Source organism: Anarhichas minor, unplaced genomic scaffold (assembly GCF_050575085.1).
Source record: "Anarhichas minor isolate MPS153535 unplaced genomic scaffold, ASM5057508v1 ptg000043l, whole genome shotgun sequence".
NCBI lineage: Eukaryota > Metazoa > Chordata > Actinopteri > Perciformes > Anarhichadidae > Anarhichas > Anarhichas minor.
Window position 1 is genome coordinate 2,928,403 of NW_027466489.1, and position 14,507 is coordinate 2,942,909.

The 14,507-nt window shown below is 42.7% G+C and overlaps 2 protein-coding genes across 2 annotated transcripts; one reads left to right on the forward strand and one right to left on the reverse strand.

The window, feature by feature from the left end:
- Positions 1 to 345: 345 nt before the first annotated feature.
- nckipsd (NCK interacting protein with SH3 domain) lies at positions 346 to 10,206 on the reverse strand. The gene is made up of 13 exons (XM_076110884.1): positions 9,859 to 10,206; positions 8,830 to 8,942; positions 8,542 to 8,752; positions 7,851 to 7,926; positions 7,112 to 7,659; positions 6,127 to 6,297; positions 4,693 to 4,779; positions 4,089 to 4,227; positions 3,916 to 3,996; positions 3,521 to 3,649; positions 2,671 to 2,760; positions 2,406 to 2,578; positions 346 to 2,135 (listed from the first exon to the last, which is right to left on the reverse strand). Exons 1-13 carry the CDS (start codon positions 10,027 to 10,029, stop codon positions 1,911 to 1,913), a joined length of 2,214 nt encoding a protein of 737 aa, XP_075966999.1. The 5' UTR covers positions 10,030 to 10,206; the 3' UTR covers positions 346 to 1,910.
- ndufaf3 (NADH:ubiquinone oxidoreductase complex assembly factor) lies at positions 9,793 to 14,153 on the forward strand. Its single transcript, XM_076110891.1, has 6 exons — positions 9,793 to 10,023; positions 11,007 to 11,128; positions 12,715 to 12,910; positions 13,068 to 13,134; positions 13,363 to 13,463; positions 13,598 to 14,153. The coding sequence occupies exons 2-6, from the start codon at positions 11,040 to 11,042 to the stop codon at positions 13,703 to 13,705; spliced, it is 561 nt and encodes a 186-aa protein (XP_075967006.1). The 5' UTR covers positions 9,793 to 10,023; positions 11,007 to 11,039; the 3' UTR covers positions 13,706 to 14,153.
- The last annotated feature ends 354 nt before the right edge of the window (positions 14,154 to 14,507 follow it).

The following is a 14,507-nucleotide window of genomic DNA, read 5'->3' on the forward strand; positions in this document are numbered from 1 at the left end:
ACGTTGTGATTGAAGGGCCACTACCACGGCCTTGTTTCGTCTTACAACTTAAACTCTTTCATTGTGTGTTTTCAGTCCATGAAAGTTGATTGTAACCGTTTTGGTTCCATAAAAATGTCTTATTCAGTGTTCGGTTGTTCTCGTGCGCCACCTTCTCGTTTCACTTCTGGTTGCAAAAAGCCAAGATGGCGACGGCCAAAATTTTTCATATGCATTTGAATGTTAGTGGTCGTAGTCATGATTGTAACAATGTGATCAACAACATGTTCACAAAACTCTGAATTTATGTTTTATGTAATAAACAAAGTGTACCGTCACAAAATCAACAACAAACAACCCAACCACTTCCACTGTTAAAATATAGCTTTATTAGTTTTATTATAACACTGTCGTAGCACTTTTGCAGACGATGTTAATCATGGAAAGAAGGGACCCTCACCTCTCTCACACGGACTGTAAACAGACACACAAATAATCAATGAACGAACACTCGGACATTAACTAAAAACTGATATCACTTCTGGATTGCATTTACCATCTCCAGACGGGATAGCCATGCTAGAGACAGAAACAGATATATTAAAGTGTAGGATGGGAGAACATCAATCACTACATCATCGGGAAGAAACAAGGGAAGTTACATGTTGCTTAAAGTATTGAAACCACGAGGAGATAAAATAAATGCCCTGTATTTTAACTCCATTGTCTTGATTTTCAGTCGGAGCATCGGATAATAACTGGAAAGCAACAACACTGACTAATGTATCATCTTGGATTAAAATAACTGCAGTTAGTATTACCTCCAGCAAGCCACAGCTCACATCAGCCAAGACTATTGGTATATTTTAGCTATATTGCAAGTTGCTATATAAATCCTTATTGCAGCACAATTAGTTTGAATGCGAATGCAACATACATACATTAATCTGTAACGGTCAATAACTTTGTATGTTAGAGGAGCTTTGCATATGTAAGCACAGAGTGATCGTCAAAGTGTTTGATAAGCAGTAAAGAGACAAAAGTACCAGACGGAGCCACAGGAAAGACTCAATCTGTAGCAGCAAGTTACTCGGCTAACAGCTTCGTATTGATAACACATGAGTCAGTGTGCTTTTCTCTCACTAGAATAGTAAACTTGTTCAACTGGTTCTATTTGACATTAATTCAAATGCTAATGAATAAAGAGGTGAATGAAAGAGGAAGTCAGTTTTAAGAGTATTATACTCTATTAAGAAAATAATGCTTGCAGTAACACACAGTAGTTTGGTCCCACTACAAGGGAAGCACATCACGTATTCTCACAACAGTTCAAATAATGGCACTTTTATCTGGAACATGACTTCAAATCTGTGTTTTTTTATTCAAAATCTTTGATTTGATTCTAAAATCAATTTGGTTAAAGATATTTTGGTTAGAATAAAATTTCGTTGTGGTTGTTGTTATTATTTCTAATACTGTAAGTACGTACGGTTAGTTATTGTATGATTTCAAGATAATTATTTCTAGGAATTCACTGTGAAACAGCTCCAGTGTTTGGCAGATATTTTGGCTATTTTTAATCTCCAAGTGTGACTGAACCTCACGGGTTTTTTGTGCATTTGTCATATTTTCCCCGTCTCGAAGAACACCAGAGAAAAAAAAAAATCCTACTTCTTTTTCAAATAAAATTAATTTGAGATGGGAGAAGCTGTGAAAATTAGGAACATCTTTCTGATATCAACATCACATGCATGCTGCAGCTCTGGACTTCAAGTCCATGAAAACATTGGCAAAACTGATTAGCTTCTCTCAGCACAGGCTGGCACAGAACACAGAGCGTCCCATTAATTGCCAGCTCTTTGTCTCTCAACATTTACCTCCCTTCAGTAGACAGGAGCAGCCTACAGTGTGTGAGTATGGTACTGATATGGTTAGTCCTGGTTCTCACTGATCTGTGGGAACTCCTTGTAGATCTGCTGTACAATTAGCTTATCCATCTGTTTCGCTGTAGCGCTCCCTTCATCCTCTCCTGCATCTTCCTCCTCCCTGAGAATCCTCTGCAGCACCCCCTGCAGGTCAGACAGGCGGTGCTGGTGCTCAAGGTAGTCCGTCGAGCGTATTATGGAGTGCATGAGGGAGAGATACTCCATCCTCAGCTTCACAGGGAGGGCAAGAGAGGAGATTATGATCAGACTTGGTAACAAGCTTTTGGTTTAGCCGGTATCATTGAACAAATAGCTTCACATTTTTAGGAAAAACGCTTTCTTGCAGAGAGTTGGATGAGAATATCTGTTTCTATCTCATATCAGTCTATTAAATGCAATAATAATACAAGAAAAGCAAAGGAAGAGTGGTTCCCAAAATGTGAAACTGTTCCTTTATAGCCTGAGAACAATCAGTAGCTGTGCGGTGTGTCCAGGTCTCACCTTGTCTCCAGGTGAAAGGTCCGATATTTGTCGAACAGCAATGTCAATCATCACCATCATGTCAGTGCGGTAGAAGATGTCCGCGGTCTCTCGGTTGGCGAAAACATCCTGCATGAACTTGAGCACTGAGTGCGGTGCAGGCGGGGTGTGTTTGAACATACACACCGGGTCGTCTGGAGAGCAGAGGGCAAACAGTGAGCGATGACATCGGCACACAGAAGGCATGGATGCAAAAGGAAAAATATGACAAACGGTGGTATTTTACCGCCTCTGTTGAGAAGCAGCACCACTTTCTCTGACAGGATCTTGACATTTTTCTTCTTCAGCTCCTGCATGATCACATTGCTGCCGGGTGCTGGGTGACACAGACGAGATGCAAAAAAGTAAATAGTAAGACAGTGAAAACAGTGTAGAACTCTGTGGTGCAGGACTTCTTCTACAGACCTTTTTTTGGCAGACATTTTGACATATCGTTGTAAAAAAAAGCACAAGTGACACAAATAACTCCTGCAGTTTAAGACAGAGTCATAAAACTCACGGTTTAGATCGTATCATGTTTTTGATTCGAGGATCGGATCAGCACAAAAGAACAAAGGGAGCAAATATAACGATGATCCATATTGGCCGATGCAGGTCGTTGTTGTTGTTGTTGTTGTTTTGTTAAAGCCGCAGGTCTACAAGGCTCCAGACTATTCTTTTTCACCACCATCCCAAAAATCAATTCAACCGCTCTGAAGTCAGTGTAAACAATCAACATTTTTAATAATTAGGAAATAAAAGATTGTAATTTTATAAATAAAAAAACTATCTTGGAATTAGCTATTTTAATCATTATTATAAGTTGCTTCAAGTAAGTGTTAGGAAGTTAAACAGGTCATAATTATAATTCCCTCTCTAATATCTATTTTATATTGCTGTGAAAACATCTTCAAACAACTGGATTTATTCAAGTGTCTCGCCAAAAACTACACCTTACAAGATTTGATCATGATAACGTTATAAAGTACCCTCGCCCAGCCATCCTTAATGTCATTATTTATACTCTTGCTGTGTGTTTCCTGCTATGACAAGTCAAAATGTGTGCTGTGAAAAGGGTCCATGGCGGCTGTTCTCACCTGTGTGGTGCAGGTTGAAGGCCAGCAGCAGGTTCAGGAAGATGTCAGGCAGCTGCTCTGTGGGATCAGAGGGAAGCCCGTCCTCCACCACACCCAGCAGGAACTGAACAAAGTCAGCATTCAAGTGTTCTGAAAGCAGGATTACGTCCCTTCAATACACCTTTTAATGCATGCATGTCAAACCTTTAGATCAGGAAAACCGTTAAGAATCTGTCCGATAAAAGCTAAACACAAAGTTGTTTTTTCATTGTTTTGGAAGAATCAACATCAGTGATGCTCTGTTTCTGTGTGCATAACCTCATATGCAGCGGTACAGTAAACATCTTATATGCCACCGAAAATACAACACAGCAGCCTTTTGTTTACCATTATATACACCATTATATGTACCATACCGTAGTGATGATATGGCACCTGTTCACCCATTGAGAAGATCATAGTGAGTACCAATGCTGTGTAACACATCTTCTGGTGCTCTGAGGAAAGAAAAACAGACCAAGAAAGAGTAACATTTAGCTTTGGGAGTCGTGCAGATGAGCAAGATAAGGTGAAAAGTCAATGTTTTCACCTTGTGTGTCAGTCTGTAGGTCCCTGGCCAGCTCCATTGGGAGGATGGAGTTGAGGAGGGTGGAGATGAGGGAAGCATCCAGGCTGCACATCGCCCCGAACACTTTGAGCAGCAGCAGCCGCAAAGACACGCGAAGCTCCTGCACGGTCACGTGATAATGATAATAACAACAACAACAATGAGCCAACACCAACCAAATATACACTGAACATCACCAACATGCTCACTAACTCTGTAATTCCACAATCCCCATTCAGATCAACAAGAATCTAGTTCATCTAGTTCCCTCTTGGTACATTATGTAATCGACAACAAACACAAACTGGATATTATTGTTGAACAGCTACAGTTGCTAGGCTGCAAGGACAAAAGAAAAAGAGTTTGCCAATTTTGGTTCAGAAGTATCGCACTAATACACACAAATATATTCTTAAATAAACTGGCTGTATACAGTTGTTGTTGATGATAACGAAGAATCTTTTAACCGTAAGAGGAAACTAGACAACATTATCTTTACAGACCTATTTATACTTTAAGCCTCATACATTCATGTTTTAAGTTAATTGTGTTCTAAATAAAAGACTTTGTTATTATCACGTCTTACCATCTGATAATATGAAACCAGAGACAGCACATTCTCGTAGTGGTTGGCCTTACACATCTTCCTACACACCTCAGGATCCGCATCAGTCTGAAAAATAAAACCGCTTCTAGTTGTAAACGCGGCGACATAATAACATCATAACTATGTAACTTCCTAACCTATGGCACAGTCGTGGTCCCTGCACACAGCAGAGGAGGATTATGAAGCCCATTGACAACGCATCTGAACATCTCATCCCTGAGGTTCGGGACAAACTGCCAACAAAGAATATTTGGCAGCCTGAAGCGTTTACAGACTCAGTCTTCAAACACACTGTTGGATTTGTAAAGTCGTCTGAGCCGGTCTGATCCCATCAAACATGTCTGGTATTTACAGCACGACAGCTGGACGGGTCCTGTGGTCAACGTTTTATATCAATATGAGGATAAACCGCTGACTCTTGTCTAATAACGTGTTGAATTAGTGACTTAATGGGTTTTCAGCTTTCATTGAAAACTGACCCACCTGCATTCAAACATGTTATATTACTGTGCATATTAATACAAAATGACTGTGTTTATGAGCTGGTTTATGGACATTATGGGCGCAGGGGTTATGTTTTCGGGTTGTCCGTCCGTCCGGTCAATTCTCGTGAACGCAATATCTCGTGAACAGTTGACAGACATGGATGTAAACATGACAACCACGTGGTGGTAGTTTTAGTCTGTTGATGTTATTCCTGTTTTGAGTTCTTGTGTTACTATCCTGCTTGTTTGATATTCAAGGTGTGTAATGTGTATTACAGATTTGACTGTGTATCACTTTGCATCCTTAATTTTGAAAGGTGCTATATGAATACATCCTGACCTACTTATGACTGACAGACATACATATCTGTGAAATCTATCTTTTCATCTGTGACACAGTCAGTCAGGACTTCAGTTACATCTTCTTACACTTTAGAAAACAGACACCTCGCAGACTTATACAACTAGTTATAGACTTGAATTGTTTCAAGAGTTCACTCAGGGTTCCTATGCGTCCTGGAAAATAGTTGACCCATTTTCCAGTCATTGAAAACGCATAGAAAATGAGAGAAAGTAAAATGTCCTGGAAAAACTTGTGTTGTCGTGGAAAATATTTCAACATTCTCATATTTTCCGTTAGCTGAGAATGAACTATATTGCCATCTGAAAGGGCTTAGTTATGCTCAGGATTATATTAACGTCCAAATGGTAGTTGACGTGGTTTTAAATGTGTGTTGGGCAATGTTGAGAGAGTTGGATAATAATGAATGGGGCGTCCTGTTCAAAACAATAAATGAGACTTCCACAGAGAGGAACATATAAGTGTGTGATGTGATCCATATGTCTGTCATACCAACTAGATCATCACCGAAATAGTCCTGGAAAATGATCTCTAGAAATAAGCAGGAGCGCGGTCACTGCATCGTACCAGTATCTTCAGCAGCTCCTCCAGGTAGCAGGCGATGAGAGCGAGGTCTTCATGAAGCGCCCAGCTACGCTGCTGAGAATCGTCCCGGTGTCGGGCGAGGTCGCTGAAGATCACCTCCAGCCTCTGTTCATCGTGACACACCTGTCCCTGCGGCAGCGCTGCACTCACATCCTACAGAGACAGAAAACATCATGACACACCTATTTCTGCTACAACTGGAAGTACCAGTCGAGAGGAACATTTAGTACTCTGTCATAAAGAGCAGCTGCTTCACTTAAGTCTGGTGATCATTTCCTGTGGGTTTGTCACTTTCAACGAGCCCTTTCACATTTAATGATAAAATCAAAAGATTGATAACAGCAGCTTTAAAGGACAATACCGGTGTTTTAAAAAGTTTGTGTCAATCATATTGGATGCTTCTCTGCTCTACATCTGTGTCTGGATGCAGCAGCGTAGTTTGAGAAGAGGCTATTCTCTGTAATTCATTTCTTAAAGGATTAAAAGACAACATATACAGGCTGGAAAGTTACCAGAGCTACAACCTTCAATTTGGTTTTGTCTAAAACTCCTTGTGTCAAACTGAGTGAGCACACTGAGGAGACCTCTAGCAGACCACAGAGCATCCAGGCTTTATAATCGGATGAGCGGGGAGGGAGTGTGCACACGTGTCACCATGTAAATACAGCATGCAGCCAACAGAGCTTTCAGCATCTGCTGTTTGAGGTTACATGTCACACTGCCCACTATTGACCACCTTACACCGACAGTAAGAAACACAAACGTCTGCCAGGAAAGAATCAAGCATGAAAACAGGAAATGAGCAAGTGATACTGTGAGACCTGTCACCCCGAGTCTCAAAACGACTCTGAGAAATGTCAGCTAAATGAAGACTGAGCTGTAACTCTAAACCACACCGGTGTTCTCCTTTAAGCTGGCGGGGCTGCAGGTTTCTGAATCCACATGATGTAGTGAAAACAAATCTGACCTTGCTCTTCACCAGCGAGAGGAGAACTTGCTCCAAATCAGAGGAGGCTTGAGGCAAGGCCGTCTGCAGATGGCCGACCACCACGCCTACAGCGACCCGCGACAGCTCGTAACTCAAGCCCGTGTTCTTCCGTACCAGCTCGATCAGCTCAGCCCCGATAGTCATGGGAACCGGCTCAGGAGTTGTGGGGCTGCCAGGAGGGCTTTCAGCAATGGAAGGGGGGGCAACAGGCCATTCAGTTTCCGGCTGCTCCTCCCTAGCGGGCTGGGAAGGAGGTGGGGTGACATGAGGAGGCTGTGGAGCCGGGCTCTTCTTTGCAGGAGCTGGCTGAGGAGGAGAGTCGGAGGGAAGCACGTCCGGAGGCGGCGCAGTGGGCTTCACGCGGGACGGCACAGGAGGAGGGGGGGTGCTGGAAACGCTTGGCAAGCTGACATCGGAGGAGACCAGTGAGTGGGAGGAGCCAGACTCTAGAGAGGTGGTGCTGATTGTGAGGGAGGGAGCAGGGGACGGAGGAAGAGAGGACAATCTGGAGGGGACCTCTGGCTCCGCTGAGGGAGGGAGAGAGAGAGAGAGAGAGAGAGCGAGCTCCAGTTACAGAGAGGAGAGTGAACAGGAATGACCTGACTAAGAATAGAGTGTGTTTGTGAAATATAGAGAGCTGCAAAAACACTGTGCTGTAATCTATGGGTCTGTAACAAACTCAAAAATGCGTCCACAGCGCTGCTCTCCGAGTTCTCACCTGGACGTCGGCCGTTGCGCTGTTTCTCAGGGGGAGGTGGGGTGATCGGAGCCGCACGTCGAGGTTGAGGAGGCACCTACAGGAGGTGAAATTGATTATATACAGGCTGATTTGAGGGCATATTGTGTGTGTGCATTGTTCTATATGCACAACTTGAGCATGTTTAATTGTCTCTGCTGTCAGAGAAACGTTCCTGGGAGATGTCAGGGTGGTTTAACCTCTCTCAAGATCTATTCTGTAACACATCGAACACTCCTGGTATTGTTTTTTTGAATCAGTAAAGGCTGAAGTGATATTTTAATCCTACTGGGTCGTGTTTTTGACCTGTACGTACAGGATGAAACCTTTTCTGATGAACTAATGAAGTACTAGTCCCTGGCTGCAAAGATTTGTGAGCGAGGATATTAATGTAGATTACTGGGGTTCAACAGGCAGCCTTAAGCATGTCCACATGCTGAGCATTAATGAGTTACAATTTCAAACAAACTTTATTTTTTCAGCATGTTTCCAAACAGACGTTTGAAGTGCTTTACAGGAACAGACAGATGACAATATGTAGGCTTTGAACTTTTTGCTGCTCATAAGTATGAAAAATGTATATAAGCTCGCTGAATATTTGAAGCCTGCATATTTGAACCTAATTGGTGGCTTCAAATAAAATATTTAAATGCGTACTGTGTGGGTGCGTTACCTGATAAAAGCCCTGCTCTGCCTGTATGTTGTCCACGCTTCCGGACAACGGCACGCTCCCCTGTCGTCCGTAGTCCCGGTTGAGGCCGTTGGGCGGAGGAGGAGTCTGACTGAGAGATATTTCGCTGCTGGAGGATGGGAGGCCTTGTTTGAGGCCGGAGGACGAGGAACTTCGTCGCGTGAGCGTCTCTTTTCTGTGATGGATCAACTTTCTGCAACAGAAGAGAATAATGATTTATACAACATGCCAGAATCAATATATCATCTTGTGACGTGCATTTCGACTCACTGAAGAACATCTCTCTGTTCCAGATTGTATTTGCCTCCGTTTTTTAGGGCCACGTTGTGGATCCCTTCGATTGCTCTGTCGATCGACTGCAACACCTCATCCTGCTCTGGCGCCTACAAGAGAAAGAAAGAGAAAGTAGGGGGGGGGGGGCAAATTAAATATGAATTGACATAATCATAAAACTTTTAAGCAGAATCGAACAGACTTGTGGCTCGGGGGCATGTGTGACTCCAGGCAGAAACAAACTAGGCCGGTTATCTAACAGAAACAGCCTTTTGAACAGTGACACACGTGCTCAGTGAGGCCTCACATTGAGGCTCATTAAACCTGCACAGCCAATGTCATTACCAACAGGAGGGAGCATTCCTATCCTGCCAGCGTGTGGTTTCACAAAATACATGCTCGGACTAGTTCCCCCTCTGGATCCTTGGAATAAGGAGTCTCCTGACTGCAGACCACATGTGGGTGTGTCTGAGAAGAAAGGCTATGTGGAAGCTACTTGTTCAACAATAACAAGGATAGTTGAGAATGATTCTTATAATAATAATAATAATAATAAAATAGAGATGTAGTCCCAGGAGCAGAAGAGTTTGATTTGAGCAGAAACAATGTCTCCCTGTCTTGCTGGTCTTTGGTCCTGGGGTCTGTCCGGTCTGATTTCCTACTCTACATCATCCTATCCTGTCATAGCTCACGTCCTTCCCTACATCTCCTCTCTGTCGCAGTGAGCAGCTGCAGTGCAGAAGGCTGGATGTCTCCACTCAATGCAACGTTTCCAATAATTGATGGTTTCTTATGCAAGAGTGCATTCTCCTCCTGACAACAATCAGCAGTGAGCTTCAACTCTGCAGCACACACACACAGTGCAGTTACTACATGGGATCTGTCTCTCTCGATCCAATCAATTCAACCCTCAACGTCACTACGCATTCAGCAGATTTCACTTCAGCCCAGGATGCGACATGGTCACTGCTCGTTATTCATTGAGACAAAAAGAGAAACAACCCCAGGTCGGGGATCGGTGTTTACCTGTATTTTTTCGATGTATGACGATGGGATGTAGCCTGTTTCCCCCGAGCTGCAGCGGGACCCCAGCCACCAGTGTTTGTTGCTCCTCTCCAGGATTAGGAAGCTTTCTCCGGCCGCGAAGTGCAGCGAGTTGGGCTCCACGGATCGGAAGGCGTATAGAGACCGGTACATACTTTAATGAGACTTTCACGCGCCGAAATGACCCGAAACAGCTGGAGAACCGGTTATGGAGACAAGGAGTCTCGGAGGGGTGAATATGTGTGCAGTTAGAGGGGATTTAAAGAGTCTATGAAGGCATGTCCCCGGTGGATCGTCGCTGTCTATTTACAATGTAGCTCCTCGGATCATCTGACCTGTGACTGTTGCCAGTAAACACCGCAGGGGGCGCTGTTTCCCCGTGAACACGCCCACAGACATTTTAATCAAAGCCAGAGCCCGATGATCACTGTGCAGCTGCATCACCATAAGATTTCATAAAAAAAAACCATCTAAATCATTCATTTTCATACAGGGATTATACATTATGTTCCTCTGCGAAATTACTCCACATGTACAGTCTTACATTTCACTTTCTTTATTTGGATGAGGTGGACCTTTGAGAGACAAACATAAGTCTTTCCAAAATGTGCAAATACGCTTCAAAATATAACTGTTCAACAGATTCAGCATATATACATTATTGTGGAGTCCAAATCGAAACGTTAAAAGCGAAGCATCCCGAGTCTTCAGATGCACTTCTATAGGTTTGATAAAATAAATACAAGAGAATCATTGGTCCTGAAATCTGTGCATTTTAGCCTTTAGTTATCCATTTTAGTTATAATTTTATAAATGTATAATTTATAATTGTAATTAATATGTGGAGGGTCGCCGTTTTCCTGTAAATTTAGGGAAGATAATGACACATTTGAATGTGCAACATATGACATCAGTTGCTTTAGTAGCTGAGCATTTAGATGGTGAAATCAGATAACTTAATCTAAAAATAGAGTCTAGAGTTGCACACATCCATGGTGAAGACAAGTTATTCAACAGTAAATGACCAGTTCGTAAAGCGTGTTGAACCTGAAATAAAACATGTTCGATTTAGCGTTACACGACACCGGAAGCCAGCGGCTGGTGTTACACAGAACTTTGTCCCCCGCCAGTGTCGCCGCTGCCGGTTGGTGAACTCTGTCAACATGGCCAGTGCGGTGTGTACCAGATTCCTCCTGCAGAGATCAACACAGGGGTTTCTCTTCTCGTGCAGAGCAGGACCCGCTTTCTCAAGGTGTGGTAGTTTATCAATTCAAGTCTTGTGATCCATTTAAACTGAAGATTTAAACCATGTGGGGTATCTTAAGCAACTGTCTCCTTTTTGTCTTTCCTCACCTCTGTGTGGAGACGAGGACATTAAGAAGTTATGGTCATGAAATACCTCCACTATCACAGGAGTCTCACATGCTCGAATACAATTTGTATTCAAAGGAGGCAATGCTGCTCTAGAGACATATCTTGTGTAGCATTATTCCCACAATTAAAAATATATCATTAATACAATCAGTATCGCATGTTCTTTTACAATGTAGATCATATTATGTCATGGGAGCATTCTTCTCTTGACTTCCTGTGTGTTCACCAATACAGTTGGAACCTTAGACTGCATCCTTTTTGCACCAGTGTGGTTCCTTCTGTGACATGAGAATTCACCCCCGGGTTGAGATAAAGTAGTCCATCCATCTGTCTAAGCATCATTTTAACTATAGATTTATCATTTATCATTATCGTCATATCTTTTTAATTAATTGATTCATCATTTAGTCAAAACATGACAGACATTTGTGAGTAGGCATACAGTGTGTGTGTTCATTGGTCACCGCTGTCAACATTTTAGGTGCGAAACAACGATGATAAACAGTCAGAGAGAGCACCTGAAAGAGAGAGAGAGAGAGAGAGAGAGAAAATAACAGAAACATACAATCTGCTATATTTTTATTATTTTGTTAGCATTTAGTTTTGCATTCCAGTTGTTGCTTCCTGTTATTGATTGCTGCATTGTTTTGATAAGATGCATATCTGATTCAGAATCAGAACTGTTTATTGCGAAGTACTTTACACATGCAAGGAATTTAACTAGGTGAATGGTGCATTACAATAACCACAGTGCAATAATCGAGACATCATTTAAAATCAGGTTGGTCGTCTGTTGCAGATTACATGCGTATCATTTTGAGATAAGACATGTTGAGGGAGCAGTGTGCTGATTCTGACATCTCCGATGTGGAGTTTTTTCCCCCTTTCATTACAACTCCACGATTCCCTTTAGGAACAAGCATCAAGCTCATTTGCACACCAGACAGTATCTCATTAGTTACATTCAGTTTCCAGGAGTCCTCTGCTTAGCTGCTTTACAAACCAGCTGGCGAGGCAGCAGTTCACAAGAAAGTGCAGCGCATCACACCTCAAAAACCCAGATTTCTGTAACAGTCAGCAAGCAAAAGTGTAAGAACAGGCCAAAATTAGCTGCAGCTCTTTAGACGAGCAGAATTGTTTGTTTCTTGGCTGCCTCTTTTCTGCAGGAACAGGCCTAAAGCGTTTGGCCGTCATCTCTGTCAGTAGGTTGGCATTGGATTCTTTGGCTTTGAAACTGGGCCACATGGCAAAAGTTCTGCAGTGCAGCCTCTTTTTTTGTGAAATGTTAAGTGATGGAGAATGTATAGAGATAAGACCAGTGCAATAAATACATAACTACAGAGACTGTTTCATGCCACAAGCACTCTTTGCACTATTAATACTCACAATAAATAATAGAAATGACCAGTGTTTTGTACTTAATATGGCATTGGTTGTAATTAGTTTACCTGTCTTTTGTTGCAGCCCATTTCTGTGCCGTGCACATAGATTGGGACCCAGCGATGATGAAATGTACCAACGGACCTCGGTGTCCGTCATGCAGAAGGAGCCGGGCAGCGGGGTGATGATCCACAGCTACAGTTCCAGAGGATTCAACATCGACGGCAACAAAGTGTTTGGGCCCTGTGCCGTACTGCCTCCTGCTATCCTCCAGTGGAATGTGAGATCAATATCCAAAGTAGCTTCACAGTTCATAGTTTGTTGTGTTGTGTATTGCTTTGTATCATACTTAAACAACTATCTGTGTTTATTGTTTTAAATCTGTCTCTGTCTCTCTCTCTGTCTCTCTCTCTCTCTCTCTCTCTCTCTCTCTGCAGGTTGGCAGTTATGAAGACATCACAGAAGAAAGTGTCTCACTTTTCCACATGCTTGAACCAAGAATAGGTAAAAAAATAAAAGCACACCGATGTACAGACACCAAAGTGCGATGAACAGCATTCTTCCAAAAGATTTTCACTCAGTTGGTGTTTTGATGATGGTGGTGAAAAGTGCTGGTTAACACGTTGGTCCAATGCCCCCATTTAAGTTAATTTCCATGCAGTTATTCATATTTTGAATTTAACCAAAAAAAAGTCCGGCTGTAATTTGACTTATTTTCTTGCTGTTCTACAGAGATTCTCGTGCTGGGCACAGGTGCACGTGTTCAAAGAATTAAGCCCTCAGTTCTGGCTCTGCTCAAACGTAAAGGCATCGCTGTGGAGGTGCAGGACACGGTAACGTTTGCTCAGTGTCTCATTAAAGTGCTTATATTCTTCCTGACAGCATGAAAGTCTTCCAGCAACAAAAACGAATCGAGCTGCCCTAATCTACCGTTCTGTCTTCCCTTTTCATCGCTGCTGTTTTGCAGCCAAATGCATGTGCAACCTTCAACTTCCTGGCCAGTGAGCGAAGGGTGGTGGCTGCTGGTCTGATCCCTCCGCCCGTCAGCACGGCGCTGGAGGTGAGCCAGGAATAAGTGTTGCGATGTCAACAGAAACTACACCAGGACTGATTTCTGCAGATGGAGGTTAGAGGTTTTCGAATGATCCCAGGCCTGTGAGATGGTTATTCTCCTTCTTCACGAAGCTTCCAAAGGAACAAACTCCGTGACATACGGCTCTGAAGAATCACTATATTTTGGACACAACTGTTATTTTTTGTAGACGAAGATGTTAAATGCAGCTGCCGTCACTCAGGGATCTGAGCAGTGAGCTGACTCAGAACACTGTTCCTATATAAAAATACTGTGTTATGTGTATTAAATATGTATTTAAAGGCTTTACATGCAACAAACTGTGCTCAAGTGTCATGAATTTAATGAATACGGAATATTTATTATTTTAAAAGACACAAGAAAGAGTCGCTGTTGTCTGTGCAGTAGATACAAGTGATTATATGTTAAAAGCATAAAAGAAGTAAACATTCTTTGTGTATGAATATGTTCCAGCCCTCTGCCCGAGGTGTTGGTGGTGACTGTCGTTCGTTTGGATAAGCCTCTTTTCTCTGTGCGTCTGTTCACCCTCGGCCTCCAGCATTGCTGCCACTTACAAGCTGCCTGTGGGCAGCACACGACAACATTCAGTGGCTTTGTCCTTCTCACACATAAGCTCCCATAGATAAGAGAATCCACAAATCCCCTCCACATCACTGGGATTCATCTCTTAATCATCTGTCTCTGTGCCACATGCCCAGCGCCAGTCTGAAATATTTAAATCCCCGTCGTTCATTACTTTCACCTGCTACTGCTGAGAAATTGTGGCACTGATTCAAGGAATACA

Excerpts from the sequence above, each read along its gene's own strand:
- nckipsd (XM_076110884.1), bottom strand. The coding sequence starts at position 10,029 with ATGTACCGGTCTCTATACGCCTTCCGATCCGTGGAGCCCAACTCGCTG. Across the intron at positions 8,943-9,858 it reads CATACATCGAAAAAATACAG|GCGCCAGAGCAGGATGAGGT; the intron begins GTAAACACCGAT and ends TTTCTCTTGTAG. Across the intron at positions 2,579-2,670 it reads GCTGCTTCTCAACAGAGGCG|ACGACCCGGTGTGTATGTTC; the intron begins GTAAAATACCAC and ends TCTGCTCTCCAG.
- ndufaf3 (XM_076110891.1), top strand. The coding sequence starts at position 11,040 with ATGGCCAGTGCGGTGTGTACCAGATTCCTCCTGCAGAGATCAACACAG. Across the intron at positions 11,129-12,714 it reads GCAGGACCCGCTTTCTCAAG|CCCATTTCTGTGCCGTGCAC; the intron begins GTGTGGTAGTTT and ends CTTTTGTTGCAG. Across the intron at positions 13,464-13,597 it reads CTGTGGAGGTGCAGGACACG|CCAAATGCATGTGCAACCTT; the intron begins GTAACGTTTGCT and ends GCTGTTTTGCAG.